The 26,751-nt window shown below is 44.9% G+C and overlaps 1 protein-coding gene across 1 annotated transcript in view; it reads left to right on the forward strand.

The window, feature by feature from the left end:
- LOC138293923 (vitellogenin-like) overlaps positions 1-26,751 on the forward strand; it is a 605,610-nt gene that overhangs the window by 90,354 nt on the left and 488,505 nt on the right. Inside the window, exons 4-6 of the mRNA XM_069233203.1 lie at positions 7,849-8,100; positions 21,596-21,757; positions 21,877-22,025. Of these exons, the coding sequence (XP_069089304.1) occupies positions 7,849-8,100; positions 21,596-21,757; positions 21,877-22,025 (563 nt within the window). The remainder of the gene's footprint in view (positions 1-7,848; positions 8,101-21,595; positions 21,758-21,876; positions 22,026-26,751) is intronic.

Raw genomic sequence — 26,751 nt, forward strand, 5'->3', positions numbered from 1 at the left:
AATCAACCCGATTCTGTGGATCCGAGGTGCCCCGCCCAGAAACCGATGCATCGCTCTCCTGCAAGGGAGAAAAACAACGCATCGCCAACCTGACCAGAGAAGAAGCGATTCACGGTCTCCCTTGCGAGGAAGGAATTGCTGCCTTTTCCGACGCACACTTGCCCGTGTGGCTTTATTTTTTATGCTAACTGGGTACTTTGTGTAAAATCATTGTTTCCATTGTTTTCTATGGAGTAAGACTCTTAGGGGGTCATTATGACCCCGACAGTCGGAGCTAATGTGGCGGGAGTACCACCAACAGGCTGGCGGTACTTACCGCCACATTATGACATTGGTGGATTGACTGAAGCCAACACGCCAATGTACCACTCCAACCGCCATGGCGGTTGCAGCCGCCGGGCTGGAGATAACCATCTCCAGCCCTGTGGCTGCTATTGTTCTGCCGGCGGTATAATGACCCTGCATACCGCCATGGTTTTCGTGGCATTCATAACGCCACAAAAACCATGGCAGTAGGCCCTATCAGTGACAGGGAATTTCTTCCTTGTCACTGATAGGAGGCCCCCCAAACCTCTCCAAGCACCACCCTAGTCCCCCTATATCCAAGCCCCCCATTCACACACACGAAGACACACACTTATCCACACATACAATCATGTATGCATTCATCCATTCATGCACACATCAGTACAGACATCGAAACATATACGCAGACACGCATTCACATTTCCATACATACACGCACTCACACACATTCATACACGCACTCACACACATTCATACATGCACGCAAACAACACTAAACACACACACATTCACACACACACTCACACATACATGCACACACCCCCCATCCTCCTTCCCTGTCGGAAACCCGACTTACCTGTATCCAGGGGGTCTTCGGGCAGCGGACAGGACGGGACGTTGCTATCGCCAGCAGCGCCCACCAGCAGAACACCACCAGGCCGTATTATTTTTCATAATACGGCTGGTGGCGGTCTACTGGCATGGCACTGTTGGTGGTAGCAGCGCCACCTTACCACCACCCACCGTTATGGCCACAGCCAGATTTCTGCCCTTCTTGTGGCTGAAATCTGGCTGTGGTCATAGTATGCGCACAGTTGGCGGCCGTCGCCTCAGCAGTAGGCGGTTTTAACCACCATTGTCATAATGGGGCCCTTATTCTTTTGAAAATTCATATTTTAACTGGTGTATGTTGGATTTTTGTTGTTTTGGTCTTATTTGATTTTGATAAATATTGCCTATTTTTCTAAACTGGTGTGGTGTCAGTTTTGTAGTGTTTTCACTGTATTACTGTGTGTGTTCGTACAAATACTTTACACAATGCTTCTGAATTAAGCCCGCCTGCTCATGCCAAACTACCAAGGGGGTGAGTGGGGGTTAACCAAGTGTGTTTGTCCTTTGATCCTGACTAAAGTGAGGGTCCTTGCTTGGACAGGGTGTAACCTGACTGCCAACCAAAGACTCCATTTGTAACAACCTGTAAAATACTTGGAATGAGAATTTAATTGTCAGGGTACAAATAAAGCTTTTCCAAGACAATTATTTCCTTGCCTCCTGCAAAATGTGTCCTTAAGGGTGTGTACTTGGCATAATTCACACAATTTTATGCTACACAACACAAAATGTCAGAAATTATGTCAATGTGAAATATCACACTTTTTTGCTCACGGGGCAGCTTTGAGTAGAAAAGTTATCGTGGTCTTGCTGGCATCTTGCCAGCACCTTCAGTGATTTTCGAACCTTTTTAAACTCATGCGGTAAATTGTTAATCGAAGTTCCCTAAATGGATGCACATTTTTATACTTATAATACACGTAATTTCAGAGAAAAAAAATATATTTTCTCACATCCTTACTCTTTTACAAAGAGAAGCCCTGGCCGATTCAAATACTATTATTTCTACACTTTAATATAAAAATACATAGTGCATGGAGATATGCAAAAGCAGACTCTGCGAGAATTCCACGAAAGGTTTACCATTTCCTATTGCTGACCTTTCCTCAAGTTCTTAATCAAAGAGTTCACTGCTGAAAAAAAGCAAGATGGTCATACTTACACAAGCTAAGGAAGGATCGACGAGTTTAAAATGCACGGGAGAAAAACTTGCACCATCCGTGGATGGTTTTCCAAGATTTGTAATCTCATAAAGTGTGATCTTGTAGTCCTTGACTGGAGTTGACTAGCCGAGAGGAAGGTGACTCATTTACAAGCATCTCTGATAAGTGTTGTCTCTGCTTTATCATTATCACGCATGGACAGATATAATCAACTAAAAATGTTTGTGTTCTAAAAAATATAACGAATAACCTGCAATAGATTTTTATTTAATACTCAATACGGTGTCTGTATTGTTGACGTGAAAGGCGTCAGCCAGACCGAAGAAAGAAGAGTAAAGTATATACTATCTAATATGTTGCCTTTTAGGCTGTGCAGTGTAATTAGCCTGGCCATTTGCCTGTAACAGTACATTAAAAAGCTTTCTGTAACTTCAGTAAATGCCTTGCTGCCCTGAGAATGTCAAGTTTGGCAATGTATCTACATTTCAACCAACAAAAAAGGTTATTTATGTGGAAGAGCATCTAAAATGTCTGTGAAGGATTCATCAAGAGAACCACATCTAGCAGAAAAGTTAAAGCCCGGATCATATTTTGCGACTGCTTCTAGCAAGTAAACAATAGCGCTCGAGCTGCACGATTTCGGTAAAATTAGGTTGGTTATATATTTGATTTGTGCTGGGGGCCGATTTAGATGATATTAGACCAGGCTAGCACTTGCCTGTTTTGTGAACAGCTTCTTTCTTTCTGTTACTTGAATTCACATTAACCGATTAACCATCCTATTTTCCATGGGATTGTTCCATTTTAGGGTGTCTTCCCTGTTTCCCACTACCAGCTGGAGTGGGATGCCAAAATTACAACTTTGTGCTGGTCGCAGAGAAGAATGAAGGCTGAGTTACCGGCAGAGCCTAGGGACAGGATACTCTGCACACTCAGAGCAGCTCACCTGTCGAGAGGATATAGCATAGATGGGCACACTAGGATACCTAGGGCAGTCCAGATTGATGCCCTTCACTCAACTCACAGATTATTAGGAAGAGCTGTACAGGGGTACCTGTGAAGGGACAGTGCTTGTTTTCATTGTGAGAGGGAGCAAAGAGTTGCAACAAAGATGGTACCCTGCGTAGCACAGATATAAGACTATGGTTACACTTAGAGATGTTAATTAGGGGGGAACGTGAACACCACAGTGAGTTAGCCTAAACCAGAACATGACTGGCTGAAAGAGTTTACATTTTCCAGATTGGGGTATGGACCAGAAAACTTGTGGAGACTGTGGGCCTGATTTAGATATTGGTAGAGGGGTTACTCTGTCACAACGGTGATGGATATTCCATCCCTCAAAATCTAAATCCCATTATATCCAGTGAGATTTAGATTTCAGTGGACTAGATATCTGTCACTGTTGTGACAGAGTAACCTCTCTGGCAATATCTATATCAGGCCTTTAGTAGTCTGAGACACCTTATTAAGCAAAGAAATGAGCTAGAAAAAGTTTGCTGTGAGCAGTGTTTTTGACTTCAGGATTCTGTGCCATCTAATGTTCCACAACACTCTGGTGTGTTACAAGTTAGATATTTCTATAAATCTCTATTGTATTCATGCTGGAAGAACAAAGACAGCACTGAAATGTAAATAGTGTGTTATAGTGCTTTACTGACCATGTACGGTATCGGTCCAGATGGCTGTTATTTGCCAACTACTCACTATAGCAATGAAAATATATTGCAATTATAATCATGTAGAAATTAAACTACACAGTGGTTGGGTCTGGAGAACATGTCTCTAGTACCCATTTCCTGTAGTGGGCCTTGTTGGGTTATCAATGGCCCCTGATTGTGCAGAATTGTGATCCCCTGCTCTGAGTACCCAACCATGATTATCGGGTATCCAGTTTTCTTATTTTGTCCCAGACTCTTATTAATTTAGCGTGTGTGGAGGGTTCCACTTATGGCCATCCTGGACCTGTCCTATGAACTAGAGGAGTGCTAAACTCGGCTATCATTTAACTGACAGAGGACTACTGCTCCTTTCATAGGTTTAGCATGTAGAGTGGTGGTGGCAGTATACCCTGTTTTTTTCATCATTAGTAGTTACCATGCCCTTTTCTCTGTGTCACTTAAGCAGATGCCTAATGACGTTCTCATTTAAAAATGAATAAGCGAAATTAAAATCCAGATTTTGTGAGGATGAAGTATAGCAAACAAATGGTACTATTCACAGTCTGCTTTGCATTTGTAAGTAGCATTCAAGGGCACAAAGAGTGGATATAAATTCCACATTTGGAGTCAAAGTACCAGATCTGGTGGATTTTACATTTATAGAGTGCACTCATGATTGAGAAGATACTGTGTGATTGCACCTTTCAAAAGTTTAGAAAAAGATTAGGTTTTGGGTGCTTTCAAGTATGGCACCCTGTAGAAGTAGGTCAATGAGCATTTCATAGGTTTTATTTTGACACATTTACTGCCCCTGCCGAAATCAAGCATAGCTATTGATGGGGCTACTCTAAATCACATCTAATAGCACATTTATTCCAGCAGTGCTCATTAGAGTTGGTGGTGGGTGCAATCACATTTGGAAGATTGCTTTTAAATGTATGCCTAGAAGGGCAGCCACTCCTTCTTAAATTTAAACAGTATTTCATCATCGTATTGTAGCCGTCAGTTTCTCCATTGCGCAAAGGTTCCAAATTCTTGTCCACCATAAACTAATGGTGGAGGGGTCTGGAGCTTCCCATTTTTGTGAAATGGTTAATTTGCCAACCATAGGACCTCAGCAAGAAATTCGCCTAAAGGTATGCCAATGGACAGAGATCTTCATAGTCCATTTCTCCCAGCAAAACTATTAAGTGGTTTAGTGGTCGTTGTATATTGCTTACGTCCTTGATAAGTGTGGCATTTCCCTCCAGACGTTATCACTGAACTTTCATGCCCACCACATGTGGACACAGGCAACTTGCACCGCACAACCTCTCCAGAAAAGATCCAGCCCACTATAGCTTTCGGGCGAACGGGTGTTGCATAACATCACAGCACGAGATTACACTTGTAGATGAATAACAGTTCTCTCGGTGCTGTCATCACATCACTTGTTGAACACAGATATTTAATTGCAGGAGGAGATTTACCACCTCGTTTAACGGTAGTGGGTGGGCTGTCAATCTCTCCTGAGGTCCATCCACCCAATTTACAGATACCTTATACAGTAGCAGGGAGCTCTTTGCTGAAAAGGCATCCACTAGAATGGCAGATGAACTCTGAGCAAAATTGGATGACGAGTGGCTTTCCATGTTACTGTGGTCTACGCTGCATGTATTTGGATAGGTTTCCTACTTTTTAGAAACAAACCCCAAAGCGGAGGTATATTCTATAAAATTAAAACAAAATGCTGCTGCCATGCAGAACGTTTGTTCTCTGCACACTGGGTACGATTTTTTCTGATCTTCCCCGGGAACATGATGTCTCGCATGGTGGTGCTGAGCTGGAAAAATCAGAGGAAGACTTCTGCCCTTGATAGGACAGGGCTTCTGTCTCCGCGGCCTGTCAGCCCTGTGGAGCCTGGTCTACAGTGCCAAGGAGTTCTAACATCGGAGCCAGCTGAAGCTCCGTTGCTTGTGGTGCCCCCACCTCTAAAGGAATTAGAATTGCAAATGGCTTGACTTGCGGATGAGGTTTTTCAAATGTCTTTTTATTTCAGCATTCTTACACGGTGCGCTAGGTCAAACGGCATACGTGCACTGTACAATGGAACAATATATTTACAGTCTTTTGCAAAGAAACAAAGTACAACAACATTAAACTGATTTTGTTTATAATTAGAAGCAAGGCAGTTGCAAGTATATGGTTTGCAACGACGTTATAATTCAAGATTAAGAGCTCTCTTGGTTGGTTAATCATTGGGGAGTGGGATTTGGCCCTAGTCTTCATCTCTGCAGCCTGGGTCCTCCAATGTTCAATACGTGACCTCTATCTTGCATGACATTATAGATGGGTAACAGTAAATTATGGGGAGGTTTTTCAGTGATGGGTTCTGAGTGACATGAGACAGGCAAGGGCAAAGGTCATGTTTTCTCTCATGTTACTCAGAACCCTGAGGTGAAAAACATCCCGGTAATTCACTTTGTAACCCATTTATAATTTTATGGTATGTATGGTCCCCAACATTACTTCCCCCTGCTTTCAGTTGCCACACAGTGCCAGAGGCATAATGGGGAAGCCTTCCCTAAAATGGCCTCTGTTATGTATCGCTGTCCCAAAAGTTAAAAAGTAAACCTTACTGTCAGGGATGTTCTGGTTATTCCCTTCTTGTTTCCAACCCTGCACTGAAGTGGGGTGATCTCCTCTCCATTGCTGACATTCTGATGCATGCCCACTTCATGGCGCCCGACCCTATAGCCATGATACTGTTTCTCACAAAGCTATTTTGTAATATGAGTTTGTGTTTTGCCTATTTTTGTTAGGAATGTAAAAACCAATAAAGACATTTCTATTGAAAACAAGTTACACAGCGTATGCTTAAACTCAGAGCAGCTTTGGCGTGTCCAATTAACTCTGGGACTGAAATTCCTATAGTGCCAGGCCGAAATAGGTGGTTTTCTTCACACACTCTGGACATGTCCCTCACTACAACACTTTCGGGATGGGATCTTTCTAACATTTTACTGTATTCCTAAACGTCCTGTGAACCTTAATCCAAAGATAGCAATATTAAATTTACCAGAAGAGGAGGGCTTTACTAGAACAGAGAAGACCTATCTCTGATTGAGGCTAACTGTAGCTAAGTGAGACATAGCTCAGAAGTGGAGATAGGAAACTCCTCCCAGCCTGATTCAGTGGAAGCATGGCATGGGCAGATGTTGCATAGTGGAACAACCAATTTATGAGGCTTGGGGCTGCTCTCATAAATACCAGAAAGTGTGAGAAAAGTGGGTGGATTATTACGACCAGAAGAATAAAGGTGTTTAGATGTTTCACAAGCTGCCTATATTATCTAGTAATTACTTGAGGTATCACATAGTGTTATGCACTCCACTCTGCACTACTCCGATTGTATGGGTTGTGGATCCTCACATTATCATTGTGGACAAATATAGAAAATACAAAATATACAATATAATTGCCCATGTGCTTCTCTTCCTATTTTCTCTCCTGATTCTTGTTGATTGTGTTATTTGAATATATATATACCCAAATATAGATATTTTTAAAAGAGAAAATCTTACCTGCCATCCTTGACCAACCCCCACTGCTTTCCCTGCATTTCCTCCCCGTCTTGCAACTGTGTTTTCTGCTTTCAATCAAAACAATCGGAGAGCCCTGTCAGCCAGGGCCGGAAGGCCCTTATGACACTGCAACAGAGCTAACAAGTTTTGTTGTCAACCGCTGCTACATCATAGCAGTGAGTTATGATATTAAGACACTGAAATAAATGATAGATTATCTCTATGAGAGCCATGCATGAGAGCCATACATAACAGTGTAATTGTACATCGGAACTACTCAATGATGCTAATTAATATACTAACCTCCAAATGTTCTCTAACCTCTTTGTTGAATTCCAAAAGGTAAGTCTGTGCAATAACAATTGTGACTGGTGGGATTTGCAACCAAGAATACCATAAAGTACAACAAATTCATATTTAGGGAAAGATCTAAAGTTCACAGATCAAAATTAGACCGGCCCAATTAATGGGATATTTTCATGGCTAACAATGTTTTAAAAAAAAATCTCCTAGCTAAGTATTTACTATATGCTCTCTTTTCAGATTCACACTCTAGATGTGGAAGAATACAATGGAGTCTGGCCCAAGGATCCATTCACTCGATCATTTAGGTTGACTCAAGTACTTGGAGCCCAGCTTGTAAAACCCATCAGATTTGAGTACAGCAGTGGTCAGGTGGGGAACATATACACTGCTGATGATGTATCAAGTTTAGTGGTGAACATCGTTAGAGGCATTCTGAATATCCTACAACTTAGCATTAAGAGGACACAAAACACGTACAGTTTTCAAGAGGTAAAAACTTCACTTTTACAAATACCCACATCTCATAGATTTTTTAATGTGTATCTTTAAGATGAAATATACTACATGTACTTAATATTACCATAATACTAAATAATGCAACCCATATTGTTTTATCTTGTATGTTTCAGCACGTATTGGATTGCTCAATACAAAAGTATCATAGGTACACAAGTGCTATGGTACTCATTCTGTACTGTTGAAATGATAATGTTATAAAAGTAGTGGTTATCTTGCAATTAATTTTGAATGCCATTATTTGACTTTGCTGTGCCCATCCAACCGATAAGTTACCACATGAACACTAATATTTCATTCATGAAATAACTTCAATTCAACAAGTAAATGGTGGGACAGTCCCGGAGAACACTTTATTGAAAGATTATTTTAAATTTGCCATTTCTAATATATTCTGTTCAGTATGTAGGAAGGGTCGCTGAGAGATTGGTGTACACTCTGGTTGAAAGTGATAACTTTGAACAATTTTACAAAGAGAACAATTAAGTATGCCCAATTGCAAATAAAGTCAATTGGGTACTAACAAAAAATCTTCTTTTGTAAAATATATTTGACAGGTGTAATGGCAAATGCACACTGTTGTTATTTATATTCCCATTAAGGGACCAAGGTCAACTGGCAACCTAATGGGCTGGGGATTTGTTTATTATAATGAACGTTTTCAGCCATTCAATTCCAAACAAAACATTGAAGTTGTACCTTAGGAAACCATTCATTCACATCAAAAATGGTAATCACCAAGATCGCCAAGGTCACCATAAGCAGACCTCAAGCAAGCTTGTACATGGAAGAGCAAAAACTCACCAAACACCATTGCAAGCAACTAAAGCACAGATGGGGCCTTAGTCAAAATGGCACCAACTAGTGCACGTTCTGGTCATCCCTCAGAAGATACCACCAACAGATCAGAGCCATAAAAGGCACCAGCCTCACTGAAAGCTTTGACAACAACACCAACAGCATCAAGGAAACGTTCTTCATGATGAAGGTCTTCATCTCTCCTGCAGCAAGCTCCATAAGCATCACTCTCTTTCAAAACCTCTTCAACCAGCTGTCCCATTTCTTTAATAACAAGATCATTAGATTCTGCAACAACTTTGAGCTACTAACGCAAACATCCCAGACAATCAGACAAACCTGCCACATGGCCCACAATCACCATCCAAGAAACCACAGCTGTCAGACTCCAGAACAGCATCAGACCCATGGCCTCATCATGTCTTCACCAAAGGACTGGACCCCGTCAGCATAGCCCTCACCCCGATTCCTGAATGACTCAATCAACACAAGGTGCCTGGAAACGTGCCACAGTTCTCCTCCTTAAGAAGTCCTCATTGAACCTTACTACTCTTGCCAAATGGTGGCCACCCTGACCAGATGGCCAACCATTACCATCCAAGAAATGACAGCTGTCATGCTATCTATAGGCTCTGGAGCAGCATCCGAACCATACTCCCATTTCACCTTCAACAAAGGAATGGACCCCATCAGCACAGCCCTCAACCCGATTACCAAATGACTCAATCTATACAAGTACCTTCCTGTGTGCCTGGAAATGTGCTACCGATCTACCTCTCCTTAAGAAGCCCTCAGTCAATCCTACTATGCTTCTCAACTAGTGACTCATCTCCCAGCTACATTTCCTGGCAAAAGTCTTACAGAAGATTATGAGTAAATGACAAGCAATTCACCTCAGCAACAACCAACTTCACAACATCACCCAATCCAGTTTCAGACCCACCCACAGCACTTTGACTTCCCTCATCACAGCCACGGACACACCCAACTGATAATGGAAGAAGAGAAACACCACAGCCCTCATCCTTCTCTAGATTTGATTACTGCATCCGAGGACCTGCACTATGAAGGACCTGCTTCTTTGTGACAGGCCCCACCCAGTCAGTCAACCTGACAACTTTCATGTCAACCACTGCCAACCATATCTGTGGATTACCACAAGGGCCCTTGCTCGGCCCTGCGCTGTTCAATACATACATGACCCCACTCACCAGCACCATTATGACCCAAGGAATCAACAGTATTTCCTGCTTGGATGACACTCAGCACAACCTCTCCCACTCTGACAAATCTTCAAACACCCAGACTAACGTTTTCTCCTGCATGCCTGAAGTCACCGAATGGATGAAACCCAAATGCCTCAAACTTAACACAAACAAGACAGAAATAGTTATCTTAAACAAAGACACTTCAATATGGAAATTCACCTGGTGGTCTGCCAAACTGTGACCCACTTCCAACCCTATCAACAGTGCAAAGATCCTTAAATAGTGGTTGACAATCAGTTCACTATTGCAAGTCAAGTGAACACAGTCTCTGCCTCTTGCAGCCATATGCTGAAGATGCTCAAACTCTTCTTCAAGTGGATTCCTCTCAACACCCACAGAACTGTGACCCAGGCCCCTAAGTGAGCGCAGTCTCTGCCTCCTGCTTCCATACGCTGAAAATGCTCAAGAAGGACTTCAACTGGATTCCTCCCAACACCCACAGAACCATGACTCAGGCCCTTATCACCAGCAAGATGGGCTATGGGAATGCCATACAAGTAGGACTTCATGCACTACTGACCATACAGAAGTCAGCAGCAAGCCTTGCACTCTGACTTCCACTTCTCTCCCATGTCATGCACACCTCAAAAACCTCCAGTGGCTTCTTGGCTACAAAATGGCTCTTTTCAAACTCCTTCCACATACATACAAAGAATCCCACAAAATGAGCCAGTGGCTCTTTGATCTAAATGTTTAGAGAGTTACAGAATAATCCCAGCATCATTTAGTATGTTTGAAAATGAGAAACCAAATTGACTGTGTGAGATAGGCTAGAGGTACCATATAAAGACTGAAACCACGGGTGGAAGAATAGATCCCTGAGGAACACCATGACACTAGCCTAACAGATGACACCTAGGGCGACAAGGTAACCTGCTGAGTTATGTTCCTGAATATGTGCAGTAGCCATTTTGGGGACATCTTCTTGAAATGGTTAGCAATAATCCTAGAATGTAGGACCTGGTAGTGAATGGTGTCAAAAGCTGCTGTCAAATTGGTAGCAGACGTACCTTCACTCAAGTGTTCACACATTCCATCCAAGGCTGCCACCACCACCATGTCAGTACTGCAACAAACATAAGATCCTGCTTGCATAGAATCAATCAGAGATTTCTAAAGCGCACTACTCACCTGTGAGGGTCTCAAGGCGCTGAGGAGGGGAGAGGGTGGAGGAAGAGGGGAGGGGGAAAGGGTGGGGTAGAATGGAACAGATCCCATTTTTCCATTAAATAAGTTGGTTATAGACTCCCCTATCTAAGCGCTTAGATAAGTATGGAAAATCTGTCAACAACTGTCATATCTAACAAAGTTTTTTTCAACAGCAGAATCAGTAGAGCCAATTTGAGATGCAATAGGACAGAACCCAAAAGTAAAGAAGTATTAATGATGGGAATTCAAGTGTCTACCATTCTGCAAGTTCTGCTCAAATGGGGCTAAATCAAGATTGCAGTTGCAGCAATATGTGAGATAGTGTTAGTGATTGTGACAGCTGGGGAGCCAAGCCTGGAGGGAAAGTAAAACTCCACCTGTGGGCCAGAAGCCTAAAAAGGTGCGAGCATTGCTGTTACAATGGGGCAGGTGCCCATTGTTGGGAAACGTCCTGAACAGCAAGCGGGGAACAACGCGGATGTTTCCCATGCAAGCGTAACCACGCTTGCCGGAGTGACCGTCTTTTTCTCTGCTTACCCACGCATGTTCCGAACAAAGCATATGCATGGTTAAGGCAGAGAAAAAGGCAGAGTGGATCTGGAGAGGATGCGGTCGGGTAAGTGGGGTTGGGGGTAGTCTTTATGGGTGGGTGTTGAGAAAGGGCTTGGGGTGGGGTCGGGGTGGTTGGGCTATGTATTTAGGGGCAGGTGGAGAGGTGTTTGGGATTTTTTTAAAGGGTAGGGCTTATGTTGGGGGTCGCAAAGGGTTGGGGTAGTTTTTAGGGGTAGGGGTGGATAAAGTGGTTGAGGGGGGGTTGGGTTATTTTTTTTAGGGGCGGAGGTGTTTTTTTTTGTTTTGGGTGTATCAGGAGAGGGCGTGGTCAGGTAAGTGGGGCTACGACAGGGTTGGGGTAGTTTTTAGGAGTGTGGTGGATTAAGGGCTTGGGGTGGCGGTTGGGCTATTTTTTTTAGGGGCTGGGTTAGCGTAATTATGTTTTTAGGGTGGGTGGAGGGTCGGGTAGCTTTGTTTTTAGGTGCAGGGTGGGGGGTCAGGGTAGTTTTGTTGTTAGGGTGGGTGGGGTCTCGGTTGTTTTTATGGTGGGTGGGGGGTCAGGGAAAGTTTTAGGGCTCTGGGTGGGTGGGGGGTGTCTCAGTAGCTCAGTTTTTAGGGGTGGGGGTCAGGGTTGGTTTGTTTTAGGGGCAGGTGGGGATCGGGGTAGTTTCGTTTTTGGGATGGGTTGGGGTACTTTTGTTTTTAAGGGCGTGGGTTGGAGTAGTTTTGTTTTTAGGACTGATGGGGGGGTCGGTTGTTAATAGGGTGGGGTCATGGAAGGTTTTAGGGCTCAGGGTGGGTGGGGGTGTCGGGGTAGTTCAGTTTTTAGGGGCAGGGATGAGGGGGTCAGGGTAGTTTTGTTTTTAGGGGTGGGTGGAGGGGTCAGGGTAGTTTTCTTTTTAGTGTGGATGGGGATTGGGGTAGTTTAAGGATTGGGGGTACTTTTCGGCTTTAGGGCGGGTGGGGGGGTGAATGATAAAACCACACATGCCGTTCCCACGCATGCCTTTTCTAGGCATGCCTTTACAATGAAAAATCATTGTAAAGGCATGCGTGGGAACGGCATGCGTGGAAACAACGCAGTCGTTGTTCCGACCACATTGTTAAGGCAAGCGTAGGTCCCTCCTACATTGTTCCATCATACAACCCCCATTGTTTTACTCATAGCTGCCTATAATTATTCTCCTCAGACATTAAGATGTTGTTCTGCAGGCAAAAGCTGACCCTCTCTAATAGCATGGATGTGTGATCATACATAGTGATAGATCTGCTTCTAAATTAATTGCTACATTCCTGAAGGCCAAAATTATGTTCAATACAGATGAACAGAGAGTTCACCTATAACGTCATCAATAAATATGAATAGTCTCATTCTACATCCATAATTAATTTCAGACAGTGTTGTTGCTGCAGTATTATGTTAGATTTAATGCAAAAGGTAACACATAAAAGTTCATGTAAATTACAGTTTTTTCCAGTAAATTTCCATTACAGGAGCTAATCTGGCTTTTCATGGGTTTAGTAGGATGGTTATTCACCTTTGGAAGTGAGTATAATCATGATGTTATTGGCTTATCCCATCTCAGATAGTATCAATATTCATCAAAGTCTAAGACTCCTCTCTCCTTCTAGTCCCATACTTTGCTGTGGTTTGTTTCCAGAACATCATCTCACTACACTCTGATTTACCCTTCTGTCTAAAGGCTTCTTCACAGTAGTCATTGAAATCCATTATCACCACATTGCCTCCTTTGTCTAAGGTCATTATGATGATGCTGGAGTTAATTGTCAAAAAATCTGAACTTTATCTTTTTGGTTGTGATAAATTATCATTGACCCATCTCTTCTTGATCTCACTCAATTTAGTTAAAATCTTAGTCACTGGCTTGTGAATGACATTAGTAATATTGTGGGACAGTGTATGGTATTTTGAAATCACTTCCTCTGCTTTTATCAGTCTCCAACCCCAACTTGATCAACCTGTCCCATTCTGACGCAGTATCATTATCTACATTATATAGGATTACTAACCCGTAACATCAGTAATACATAAGTAATTTCTAAAATCCCACCCTAATTTGGATTCAGTAGGCTCATTCGTCGTACTCATTGTGTGCCCCTTCATCAATTTACATTTTCCCACAAATAAAAATAAATCAATTGTAATATCTGTGATTTGAAAACCACTATTTGGACAAAACTCTAAGCACAGTTATCATTTTCGTAAGTATTCTAAGTTTGATTGATGTCACCTTCCGTCATTTCTTGTTCATTTGTGGTCTACTTAACTTCGCAGAAAGGAGAGCATTAATATTCATTAAAAACGTGGTTTTACAGCTCTACATTGTCTAGAGCTTTCCTTGGCATTGCAAGTGAAATTTGTCCAAAGAAGTTCTCTGATTTGTACTCCTTTCGGAAGATGATCTGCTTGTCTGTTTATCTGAGCTGACATCTCAACTGATATCTATAATCAGTTGCTGGCTTTGAGTGGAAACTTTTCTCATATCTTTTGAATTTTATTATATTTTTCGCAAAAGGTTAAATGCCTGAATTCTGCTTAGTTTTGTTTAATTTTTAGAAATGTCCTTCTATTTTCATTTCAACTACCTCTGCATACTTTCATAACCTCTCCTCTAATGACCTAGTAAAGTTCCTAATTGCTTCCTTTTTTGTAACATTTTTCAACTCCTCCGTTTGCTCCAGAAACTCATAATACATTTTATCCAGCTTAATCTTGGTGTTTGTCACCAAAAACGAAAACATTGATTGACATGTTCCTCTCAATAACAAAGACCACTTTTCCAACAGTTCTGGGTGGGGATCACACAGCGTCACTACCCTTTTGTCACTCCTCTTACCTTAAGGTCATTTTCAAGTGACCCAATATCCCATCATTTACTGACCTCTTTTTTGAAAGTTTTGCCCACAAGGATAGTACTACTAGTGTCACAGCTTTGGATAGTTACTTATATCATCTTTGTCTTCTTCGTTGAACAATGAATTTGTTCAACAAAGAAGACAAATTGAATCAGAGTCCATGCACTTACTTACAACATGAGTCATTCTGCTTAGTTTTTCTTCTGTGGTTCTGTGATGCTGGGTGAAAGGTTCTGTGGTACACCTGCCCAGTAGCAACAATCCAACTGGAGAGTACGGGTAAAAGATAGTGATACCAGAGAAGCCCTCTGTTTCCTCAGATATTGTGCTCAACTTGTCCCAACATTTCCCATGCTCATAATTCCTATGAATGGTATTGTCCCTTATTTAACTGAAGCACCTCAAATCCACTTCAGTCACTGCATCACCTCATGGTGGTGGTTACCTGTACCAGTTGTGGACCATGTACTATAAAAATAAAAAAAACCTTCAATCGTGCAGACAGAAACAATGCCAGCACTCCAGAGATGATTTTCAATCAATGCTTTACTCAACCAAATGGTGAAGTATTGTGGTTATAACCACTGACATATATGAACCAAAAGTAATGTTATAGTTAGGTGTAATAAACTCACTCTTGACATGTCCTATGACATCATTTATGACATCACTGATGACATCGCAAATTACAAATGTGAGTTCATAAGCAGTGTTTGGCAGGGGTGCAAGTTATAGTTAGTGCTGCCAACTATACCTGGTAAATTTCTGTGCTTTTTTCAGTTCAAAACATTAACATTGTCACTGATAAATTCACATAACTATAACATTACTTTAACCTTTGTTTTTGTCAGTGAATTTCTGGTGCTCTTTTTTTAACATAAAGCAATAATGAATAACCGTCTGTAAAAGCAACCTCCACTGTGCATGGCCTTTAGCAGTGTGTGGTGGAGGATTGGCTGCGGGACCTGGCCTACTACCAGTCCCTGCAGCTAACACCCCCCATACAGCTAGCCCAATGCTGCATGCAGGGGGGTTAGCAATATGGCATGGGGACCCCATCCCCATGACCACTCATTAAAATTAAAGGGGGGCATGCATCCCCACTCCCCAGACCAATCTTGGCCCTGGGGACTCAATACCCCAGGGCCCGGCATTGCATTCAGTGGGAGGGGAGCACAAGGCCCACCACCCTGGGCCGCTTTCAGTCCTGGAGACCCCATCTCCCGGGCCCCAACATTATTTTAATACGAAGGGGGCATGCTGCCCCCCTCCACGGGCTGATTTGGGACCCTAGGATCCCATCCGCTGGAGCCTGGCACTATATTGAAGGGGGAGGGAGGCACAGGGCTGCCTTCTCTGGGCTGATTTTGGCCACCGGGATATGGACCATGAGGCAAAATTGGCCCAGGAGGGTCACATGCGCCCCCCCAGGAACCGATTCATCAGGGCCTGGTGTGGTACACAAAGGTTAGAGGGGCATGCAGCCCCCATCCCTGGGCCATTTGTTTGCCTCAGGGACCTCCTTCCCCAGAGCCCAGCACCCATTTAAATGGGTAGGGGGCATGCAGCCTCCATCTCCTGTCATTTGTTGCTCCAGGGACCCCATCCCCTGGGGACGAGTACCTTTTTAAATGGGCAGGATAGCACACTGCCCCCCTCCCCAGGCCGTTTTTGGCCACCCAGGGACCCAATACGGTGGGCTCAGAAGCTATTTAAATTTCGATGGGGCCCCCTTTCCTGGGCTGATTTCTGCCCCGGGAACCACATCCCCTGGAGCCAGGCCAACAAAGGGTGGAGGCCCTGGTGCCCTGCGCAGGGCACCTACCGGATCCTGGTGGGGGGCTGCAGGGGGGAACCCCAAGGCCTCCCTGGCTCCAGCAGGCTCCCGGCATCCAGCAGGAGCTGGATTTGCTCCGGCCCACAGGGAGCAGCTAAAAATGCAATTTTCAGATCTATTTACCTGCCTGCATCACTGCGGGCAGGGAAACAGATCTGAAGTCCACTCCCAGCTTGTGGGAGCCTTTTTAAAGCTCTCGCCAGCTGAAAGCATACTTCGTGTTTGTTCTCGCTTAGCGAGAGATTTGAAATTGCTGCTGCCAAGCGAGAATAAACACATGTTGTGCCAGTGTGGGCAGGGAAACTGCTATGTCCCAGGGGTGGGCACCTTGGGACATAGCCTTTGAGCTGCCCCAGGTGAGCTCCACAGAGCCATTAATGGCTCAAGGAAGGGGGTCCCAAGGCCTCTTCCATCAAAAGCATTGGCCTCGGAGATGGGCTCCCTGGGCCCTGTCAAGGCTTTGGGAGTGAGCAGCGCAGCCCCCTCCCCATATTATATATTTTCTGCCTCAGAGGTGGGCTCCCTGGTGACATTAGTGGTTTCAATAGGGGAGCTGCGTGGCACTCCTCCTTTAAAGTAATTGGCCCAGGGTGGGCTCTCCAGTGACTTTTCTAGATTCAAGAAGTGGGGTGTGCACCCCCCTCCTGTTATTATATATTTTCAGCCCTGGGGATGGGCACGCTGGGCCCTTCTAAGCTCAGGTAGGGGGGGTCTTACCTCTCCAGAAATCTCAATGTCAGCCTGTGGATGGTACTTGATAATCTTCTAACAATTTAAAGGGTGCTTTGTGACTCTCAAGTGTGCTGTTCTACTGTGGAGGAGGATTGATGTTGGAATAGGGCAGGGTTTTTCAAATGAGTGGGACTTCTCAACATGCAGGGGCAGTAGTGGTTGGTCGGTGCACAGCATACCAGAGCTGTTTGCCAATCAGACAGTTGCAGACAAATTATTACCCTCAGGCTACTGTGCTTGAAGGACTAGGTCAGATGGAAAAATGACATGCCACTTTCAAAAATTCTATTATTCGCAAATATGTAAAAGTAAATTTGATAAGGCAGTATTATTACAGCCTCTTACTTTATAAAATGCATATTCCCATAGCAGGATCTCAAACATAACACAGATGGGTAACACACTACTGCATTCCACTCAAGCCCTGCAAAAGCAAAGTTGCTATTATCATACTAGATTCCATATACCCTTATAACTAAAGATAGATTTCTGTGTCTGTTCTCTTCTTTGCCCCTGACCATTTTCCACTTATCACCTTCTTCCCAACTCAACCTCTATGTCTCACACATCCTTCCACACACTATTTCTCTCTGCCAGTAGCAGATTCATTGAGATTCAGATTACTGAATGATCAGGCCAAAGCCTTGACTCTTTCATCCTTTCTCTATAATTCAGTCTACGCTATACCAGCAGCCCCATTCACCTCTCCAGTCATCTATTTGAGCAGGGTCGGAGGAAAATACAGAGAGGCAAATTTATGAGAGAGTTGCATCACGTTTGCACCACGCATCATGGTACATGTGTGACACAAACCTGTAAGTCGGAATTTTTTAGACACCCAAAGCCACTATGCACAGCTTTGATTGGCGTAAAATCTGGAGTAAGGCACAGCAGCCAAACACTCTGTTTACTTACTCTGCTCTGGGTAGGCATCCCATGGACATTGTGGTAAGTGTTCCCATGCAAACCTCATTGATTTTGATGCATTCCCAGATTTACAAGTACATGTAAACCTAGTAATGGGCCACAATCCTGTGCCCTTGCTGTGCTGCACTGCTACACTTTCTAATAAATATGCCCTAGAGTTTACTAGGAAACTGACTACTAGGCACTCTTCATGAACAGTCTTCTCTTTTCCAATCCTATTTGTGTGGTAATTACAGCATCCCCAGTAATTATCCCCAGATCAACCTGCCGATATTAACTGGGGAAAAATCCTCAATACAGAAACATTTGTATTGTGGAAAGTATTATGTTATGCTCCATTTTAAAGAAGTGAACTTGTAAAGGAGATAACTATTGTACCTTTTCTAGTCCAATCCCCAGGACCTTGAATTTTAACAAATAACAAAAATTATTGCATCCACCACCAAGCTACTCATACTTAGGGTTGAATGGTTGGGTCTGGTGGTATGAATAGAGACTGAGGCACTCATTATGAGTCTGGCGGTCCAAGGACCACCAGACTCGTGGTGGCAGTCTTACCACTGCCGGGCCAGTGGTAAAGACCACCATATTACGATGTCAGCGGTTTGGCCAAAGCCAAACTGCCAAAACGCTACCTGTACCACCAGGGCAGTCAGACCACCAGTCCGGAGGTGAGCACCTCCGGCCTGGCGGTAGCTGTAATACTGCCATCGGTATTACCTCTCAGAAGACCGCCAGGATTTTTGTGCCGGTTGCACCGCCATGAAAATGCTGGTGGTCATCCACCCGTCGACGAGAATCTCCATTCCTGTCACCGGCAGACACACTCGGTCCCAGGATGCTTGTTTCCAGTCCAGGGAGTACCTGGCCTGGCAGTTCGGGCTGGACTGTTCCCATGGGGAACAGGGTCAAGACTGATTTGCATATGGCTGGGTCCAAACTGGAATGGAATGGGCAGCAAAAAAACGATGGATTTAGGCCCAGATCTCTGTAATGGGGGTAAATGTTTGACATTGTTCAGCATTCCATCCATCACTTGTTCTTTTTTGCATTTGTCACCCTAAGTGGGAAGGGTATGCCCAGACGTGGGTCCTGTGCTTCCCATGCCACTGGATTCAAGCTAGCCTGGCTGATGAGGGGTGAAACCCTGAAATCTGTCCCAGAATGCTTGTTTCTAGTCCAGGGAAGACCTGGCCTGGCAGTTCGGGCTGGACTGTTCCCCTGGGGAACAGGGTCAAGAGTGATTTGCATATGGCTTGGTCCAAACTGGAATGGCATGGGCAGCAAAAAAATGAAGGGTTTAGGCCCAGATCTCTGTACTGGGGGTGAATGTTTGACATTGTTCAGCATTCTGTCCATCACTTGTTCTTTTTTTGCATTTGTCACCCTAAGTGGGAAGGGTATGCCCAGACATGGGTCCTGTGCTTCCCATGCCACTGGATTCAAGCTAGCCTCGCTGATGATGGGTGAAACCCCGAAACTTGTCCCAGGATGCTTTTTTCTAGTCCAGGGAAGACCTGGCCTGGCAGTTCGGGCTGGACTGTTCCCATGGGGAACAGAGTCAAGACTGATTTGTATATGGCTGGGTCCAAACTGGAATGGCATGGGCAACAAAAAAACAATGGATTTAGGCCCAGATCTCTGTACTGGGGGTGAATGTTTGACATTGTTCAGCATTCCGTATATCACCTGTTTTTTTTTTGCAACCGGCAGACACACTCGCCACATGACCACGCACCTACATTCACGCACCCCCACTCACCCACACATTCGCTTACATGCACCCCCACAAACTCGCACCCACACATGCACTCAGATGCACTGATTCACTCGCACCCAAACACGCACTCAGATACACCCATTCACTCGCACACATGCACTCAAATACACCCATTCACTCACACACATGCACTCAGATACACCCATCCACTCGCACACATGCACTCAGACACATACACTTGCATGCACGCACTCAAACAGATGCATACACTCGCATGCACCCACACACTCAGACACATACACTTGCATGCATTCAAACAGATACATACACTTGCATGCATGCACTCAAGCTGACCCCCCCTCAACAAACATACAAACATACATGCAGTCACACACACACACAACACTCCCCTCCCCCCCTTCGGCATAAACACACACACAAACGCACACACCTACACCCTCCTCTGCATACATGCACTCACAAACACACACAGACACCCCCCTGTGCCCTCAGCATACATGCACTCACAAATGCGCACACAGTCATTCCCTCCCCGGCCCGCCCCGCCCCGCATTCATACACACACACAGACACCACACACATTTGCACAACACCCCCCACTTTTAAACGATCAACTTACCTGCTTCGGCGAGGTGGCCATCCGGGGGGGTAGATCAGTCCTGGTGCCTTCCACGGCCTGCACTGCACTGCCATGCAGGAAACCGCTGTGCTGTATTAAGGATCGAAATACGGCAGGCGGCGTCATGTTGGCGTAGCGGTGCTGGAAGTAGAAACTGCCTCTATTACTACGTCAGCCATGCTGACGGTGTCAGATTTCCAACCAAAATCTTCGGACCCCCATTACTGTTGGCGCCGGCAGCTTCGGCAGACTTTCGAAAAGACTACCAAAGTCGTAATGAGCACTTGAATGCTTTCTCTTAGTATTTACGTATTCCCAGGCTGCTGTCTGATCCACTCCTTTCAGCAGCACTGCTGTGCATCAAGCACAATTTAAAAGACGTCAGCACATTATCATAGCACTCATTCAAAATAGAACAGAACTTTCAAAGGTATGTGGGTTTCCTAAGATCCCAGAGCAATGTGTTAAGTTCACATTTGTTCTAGACTAGGTTGCAATACTCCTGCGTTAGCTATTTTCTTCTTCTGGTCCTGTACCACGGAGATAAGGTACTAAGGCAGCAGAGTCCTTGAATGCCAGGCTTCTGAAGCTATAGGAGTAATTTGAGTTAGGGTCCCTCCCTTCCTCCCTTTATTCCTTCATTCCTTCCGAAAACACGCTTCAGAGCTAACAATATTGATGGGCATGTACAATATATATGTTTGAAAGTCAATCTGGCAATGCACTGACAGTGACTAAAAAACTTTTTGAATCTGAGCTTGTTTAAAAATCCCTGAAACTCATTTCAGAAAGATACTCGAACAAGAGCACGTCATATTATTAAGATTGTAACAATCACAGAATATTCTAGAAGGCATTATAGTAAAATGGATATTAAATTAATAGATTACTAAAATCAATCAATGCAAAAACAAGAATATTGTCTACGACATGTCTATGCCTATGTAATAAGGCTCGTTCTTTTTCAGTTTGGAATTGCGGGAATCTGCCATACCAATTATATAATTCAACAAGACAAAAAAGAAAACCAAATTCTTGTCACAAAATCAAAGGACCTACATAGTTGCCAAGATAAAGTGCAGAGGATTACCGGTAATGCATATGCACAAACATGCAGCGGTTGTGATCAAGTAAGTTAGCTTCTATGATTTTTTGATCGTGAATGTGCAATGCATTATATTTCATGCTTTACACTAAAGGAGGAATAACGTTGCTTACGTTTTCTTTTCACTTCCCTTTTGTTTTTGAGAGAAACAAAACTGATCGCGCATTTTCTACCCACAATTACAAAATTAAATCTACAAGAAGTGGTACTGTTATCCTACAAGCTGATTCCCAGGAAGTGCATCAGTTTACACCATTTAATGAGATGGAAGCTGCCGTTGTCATGGAAGCAAGGTACATTAGCTAGCTTCAGGGATGAGCGGGTAGTTTTAGTACATCCCAATTTTAAACATCGAAGTGGCTGGAAGGAGTGCAAGTGCGTTACAAAACCCAAATCTCATGTGATAAACAGAGAAACATTTTTGAAAATTGATGAAGCTTATGTATATGGATTTGTATAGATGGTAGCACGTAGTTAGGATGTGCTTCAGAACTGTAACGTTGAATGTAGTACACTTCTTAGTTAAAAATGTTTAATGCTCCGCACGACCCCAAAGGCGCAAATTATTCAATAGTGTCATTGTTTTTTAAAGGTGGGTGCTTACTGGTAGAATGTGAGGGTCTACCCTTTAAAGAGTGCATAATTTGCAATGATTTGTAAGCACTGAGCAACTTACATTAGAGTAGAATATTTTTATTTCACTTACATTTAGATTGGAAAGTATGCAAAAAACATTGCTATACGTATTAAAACACTTTAGACAAGGACACTTGTAGATAAATAACATATTTTGACAAACCAAGTGGCTTTGATGTGAGGAGGAATGAAAAGGTGAACTGTAAATTTCAACTATGGTTTTGGTAGTATTCCTTTCCTCAGACACATTTGGCCCTGGAACATCATGTCTATCCCATTTTATACGCATGTCTGCAATATAAGTGAAAATGTGGGAAACCCATATCATCCCTTCACAGGTCAGGGCAGTGCATGCATTATAGAACAACAGGCCTGCCAACACTACAAGTCAAATAAATAGTTCTGAGTCTAAATACTGACCTCACCCAGCACTTCCTAACAGTTGTGACTTGCTGCGCTCACAAGGGGTGGGACACGTTCGGTACGTGGGGGAGAGGCTGGGGGGACCTATTTAATAAAAAAAACTTACCTGTTCTGCTGCCCGCCACTCCTCTTTTCCTCATCACTGCAGGCAGGCATAGGCTCCCAGTGCCGGGCTGCAGAGAATTCACTGCACATGTGTGTTCGGCCAGCCTGAGACACTCCCTCTGCCTCCTTCTGACATTGCTTCTCAGATGCCAATCTGTGAAGCTGGCACTCCATGTCCTTCTGCTTCCCCACCTGCCTTTATTTCACTTCTGAGGTTTGGCTGGGAGGAAGGGAGATAACAGCTGTCTTTTGGGAGGTTGCCCTCTTATAATGGCCTGTGTTGCATAGGCTTGGGGTTCCTCAGAGCAGGGGGACTTCTCTGGCATCCCCAACTACTAAGGTGCAATTCAAGTCCCCGCAGGGACTCGTAACTAACAAATTGCTAGGGGACAATCCATTGATCTCATTTTGGATTTCCTTACCTCTAGGGGCACCACCTGCCTTAGGGCACTTACAGAAGTTGATTAAACTCTGCACATACATAGCTAGCTTTTTTAACAACTGCTCTGTCCCTGTTGAGCCAATTTGTATGGTTTTATTTGAGTTGTCATACTGTTGGCTGGCTACAGCCATGAAGGTTATGCTTCTGGGCCCCCCTGACCTCCAAAGCTTTAAATGGTTCTACTATTCAGTTTCTGGTGCTGCTGAGTTCTCCTCCTTAGCAGCAGGTTGGTTATGGGGCCTGGGTCTGTTCTTCTGCCCAGCCGTGCTGGCCTCTTAGCTTGGCGTCCTGTAGGTAGCAGGACACTAGGATACTCCAAAGACCACTTGCCTCACCTCCACTCCCCTGTGTTAGACAGACACCCAAGCCTTCTGCTACTTACAAGGTATCTGTGTTTCTAGACAGAGTCTAGAGTACACAATCATAAGGCACTATACGAGGAACAGTCCCACACAAGTCAACTTTTCTTCAGGGTTCCCAACAATGTCACTGCTACTGACACTTATAAGAAGTGTGGAAGTGTGGAAGTGTGTGCCAATAGCCCTGGAAACACAATAGGTCTAAATCAGAGGCTTCCACACTCAAGACATGGGTCAGCGGCAGGACTGGTCCGTCATCCTCCTTGTAGTTTTCTCTTATTCATGGCTGTTGTAAAGAAATGGCTCCCTGTTGCAGTTACCCCCCACTTTTTGCCTGATTCTGATGCTGACTTGACTGAGAAGTGTGCTGGGACCCTGCTAACCAGGCCCCAGCACCAGTGTTCTTTCACCTAAAATGTACCATTGTTTCCACAATTGGCACACCCTGGCATCCAGATAAGTCCCTTGTAACTGGTACCTCTGGTACCAAGGGCCCTGATGCCAGGGAAGGTCTCTAAGGGCTGGAGCATGTATTATGCCACCCTAGAGACCCCTCACTCAGCACAGACACACTGCTTACAAGCCTGTGTGTGCTGGTGAGAACAAAATGAGTAAGTCGACATGGCACTCCCCTCAGGGTGCCATGCCAGCCTCTCACTGCCTATGCAGTATAGGTAAGACACCCCTCTAGCAGGCCTTACAGCCCTAAGGCAGGGTGCACTATACCATAGGTGAGGGTACCAGTGCATGAGCACTGTGCCCCTACAGTGTCTAAGCAAAACCTTAGACATTGTAAGTGCAGGGTAGCCATAAGAGTATATGGTCTGGGAGTCTGTTTTACACGAACTCCACAGCACCATAATGGCTACACTGAAAACTGGGAAGTTTGGTATCAAACTTCTCAGCACAATAAATGCACACTGATGCCAGTGTACATTTTATTGTAAAATACACCACAGAGGGCACCTTAGAGGTGCCCCCTGAAACTTAACCGACTGTCTGTGTAGGCTGACTAGTTCCAGCAGCCTGCCACACCAGAGACGTGTTGCTGGCCCCATGGGGAGAGTGCCTTTGTCACTCTGAGGCCAGTAACAAAGCCTGCACTGGGTGGAGATGCTAACACCTCCCCCAGGCAGGAGCTGTGACACCTGGCGGTGAGCCTCAAAGGCTCACCCCTTTGTCACAGCCCAGCAGGGCACTCCAGCTTAGTGGAGTTGCCCGCCCCCTCCGGCCACGGCCCCCACTTTTGGCGGCAAGGCTGGAGGGAACAAAGAAAGCAACAAGGAGGAGTCACTGGCCAGTCAGGACAGCCCCTAAGGTGTCCTGAGCTGAGGTGACTCTGACTTTTAGAAATCCTCCATCTTGCAGATGGAGGATTCCCCCAATAGGGTTAGGATTGTGACCCCCTCCCCTTGGGAGGAGGCACAAAGAGGGTGTACCCACCCTCAGGGCTAGTAGCCATTGGCTACTGACCCCCCAGACCTAAACACGCCCTTAAAATTTAGTATTTAAGGGCTACCCTGAACCCTAGAAAATTAGATTCCTGCAACTACAAGAAGAAGGACTGCCCAGCTGAAAACCCCTGCAGCGGAAGACCAGAAGACGACAACTGCCTTGGCTCCAGAAACTCACCGGCCTGTCTCCTGCCTTCCAAAGATCCTGCTCCAGCGACGCCTTCCAAAGGGACCAGCGACCTCGACATCCTCTGAGGACTGCCCCTGCTTCGAAAAGACAAGAATCTCCCGAGGACAGCGGACCTGCTCCAAGAAAAGCTGCAACTTTGTTTCCAGCAGCTTTAAAGAACCCTGCAAGCTCCCCGCAAGAAGCGTGAGACTTGCAACACTGCACCCGGCGACCCCGACTCGGCTGGTGGCGATCCAACACCTCAGGAGGGACCCCAGGACTACTCTGATACTGTGAGTACCAAAACCTGTCCCCCCTGAGCCCCCACAGCGCCGCCTGCAGAGGGAATCCCGAGGCTTCCCCTGACCGCGACTCTTTGAACCTAAAGTCCCGACGCCTGGGAGAGACCCTGCACCCGCAGCCCCCAGGACCTGAAGGACCGGACTTTCACTGGAGAAGTGACCCCCAGGAGTCCCTCTCCCTTGCCCAAGTGGAGGTTTCCCCGAGGAATCCCCCCCTTGCCTGCCTGCAGCGCTGAAGAGATCCCGAGATCTCTCATAGACTAACATTGCGAACCCGACGCTTGTTTCTACACTGCACCCGGCCGCCCCCGCGCCGCTGAGGGTGAAATTTCTGTGTGGGCTTGTGTCCCCCCCGGTGCCCTACAAAACCCCCCTGGTCTGCCCTCCGAAGACGCGGGTACTTACCTGCAAACAGACCGGAACCGGGGCACCCCCTTCTCTCCATTCTAGCCTATGTGTTTTGGGCACCACTTTGAACTCTGCACCTGACCGGCCCTGAGCTGCTGGTGTGGTGACTTTGGGGTTGCTCTGAACCCCCAACGGTGGGCTACCTTGGACCAAGAACTAAGCCCTGTAAGTGTCTTACTTACCTGGTTAACCTAACAAATACTTACCTCCCCTAGGAACTGTGAAAATTGCACTGTGTCCACTTTTAAAACAGCTATTTGTGAATAACTTGAAAAGTATACATGCAATTTTGATGATTTGAAGTTCCTAAAGTACTTACCTGCAATACCTTTCGAATGAGATATTCCATGTAGAATTTGAACCTGTGGTTCTTAAAATAAACTAAGAAAAGATATTTTTCTATACAAAAACCTATTGGCTGGATTTGTCTCTGAGTGTGTGTACCTCATTTATTGTCTATGTGTATGTACAACAAATGCTCAACACTACTCCTTGGATAAGCCTACTGCTCGACCACACTACCACAAAATAGAGCATTAGTATTATCTCTTTTTACCACTATTTTACCTCTAAGGGGAACCCTTGGACTCTGTGCATGCTATTCCTTACTTTGAAATAGCACATACAGAGCCAACTTCCTACATTGGTGGATCAGCGGTGGGGTACAAGACTTTGCATTTGCTGGACTACTCAGCCAATACCTGATCACACGACAAATTCC

This window comes from Pleurodeles waltl, chromosome 4_2 (genome assembly GCF_031143425.1).
Source record: "Pleurodeles waltl isolate 20211129_DDA chromosome 4_2, aPleWal1.hap1.20221129, whole genome shotgun sequence".
In the NCBI taxonomy this organism is placed as follows: Eukaryota; Metazoa; Chordata; class Amphibia; order Caudata; family Salamandridae; genus Pleurodeles; species Pleurodeles waltl.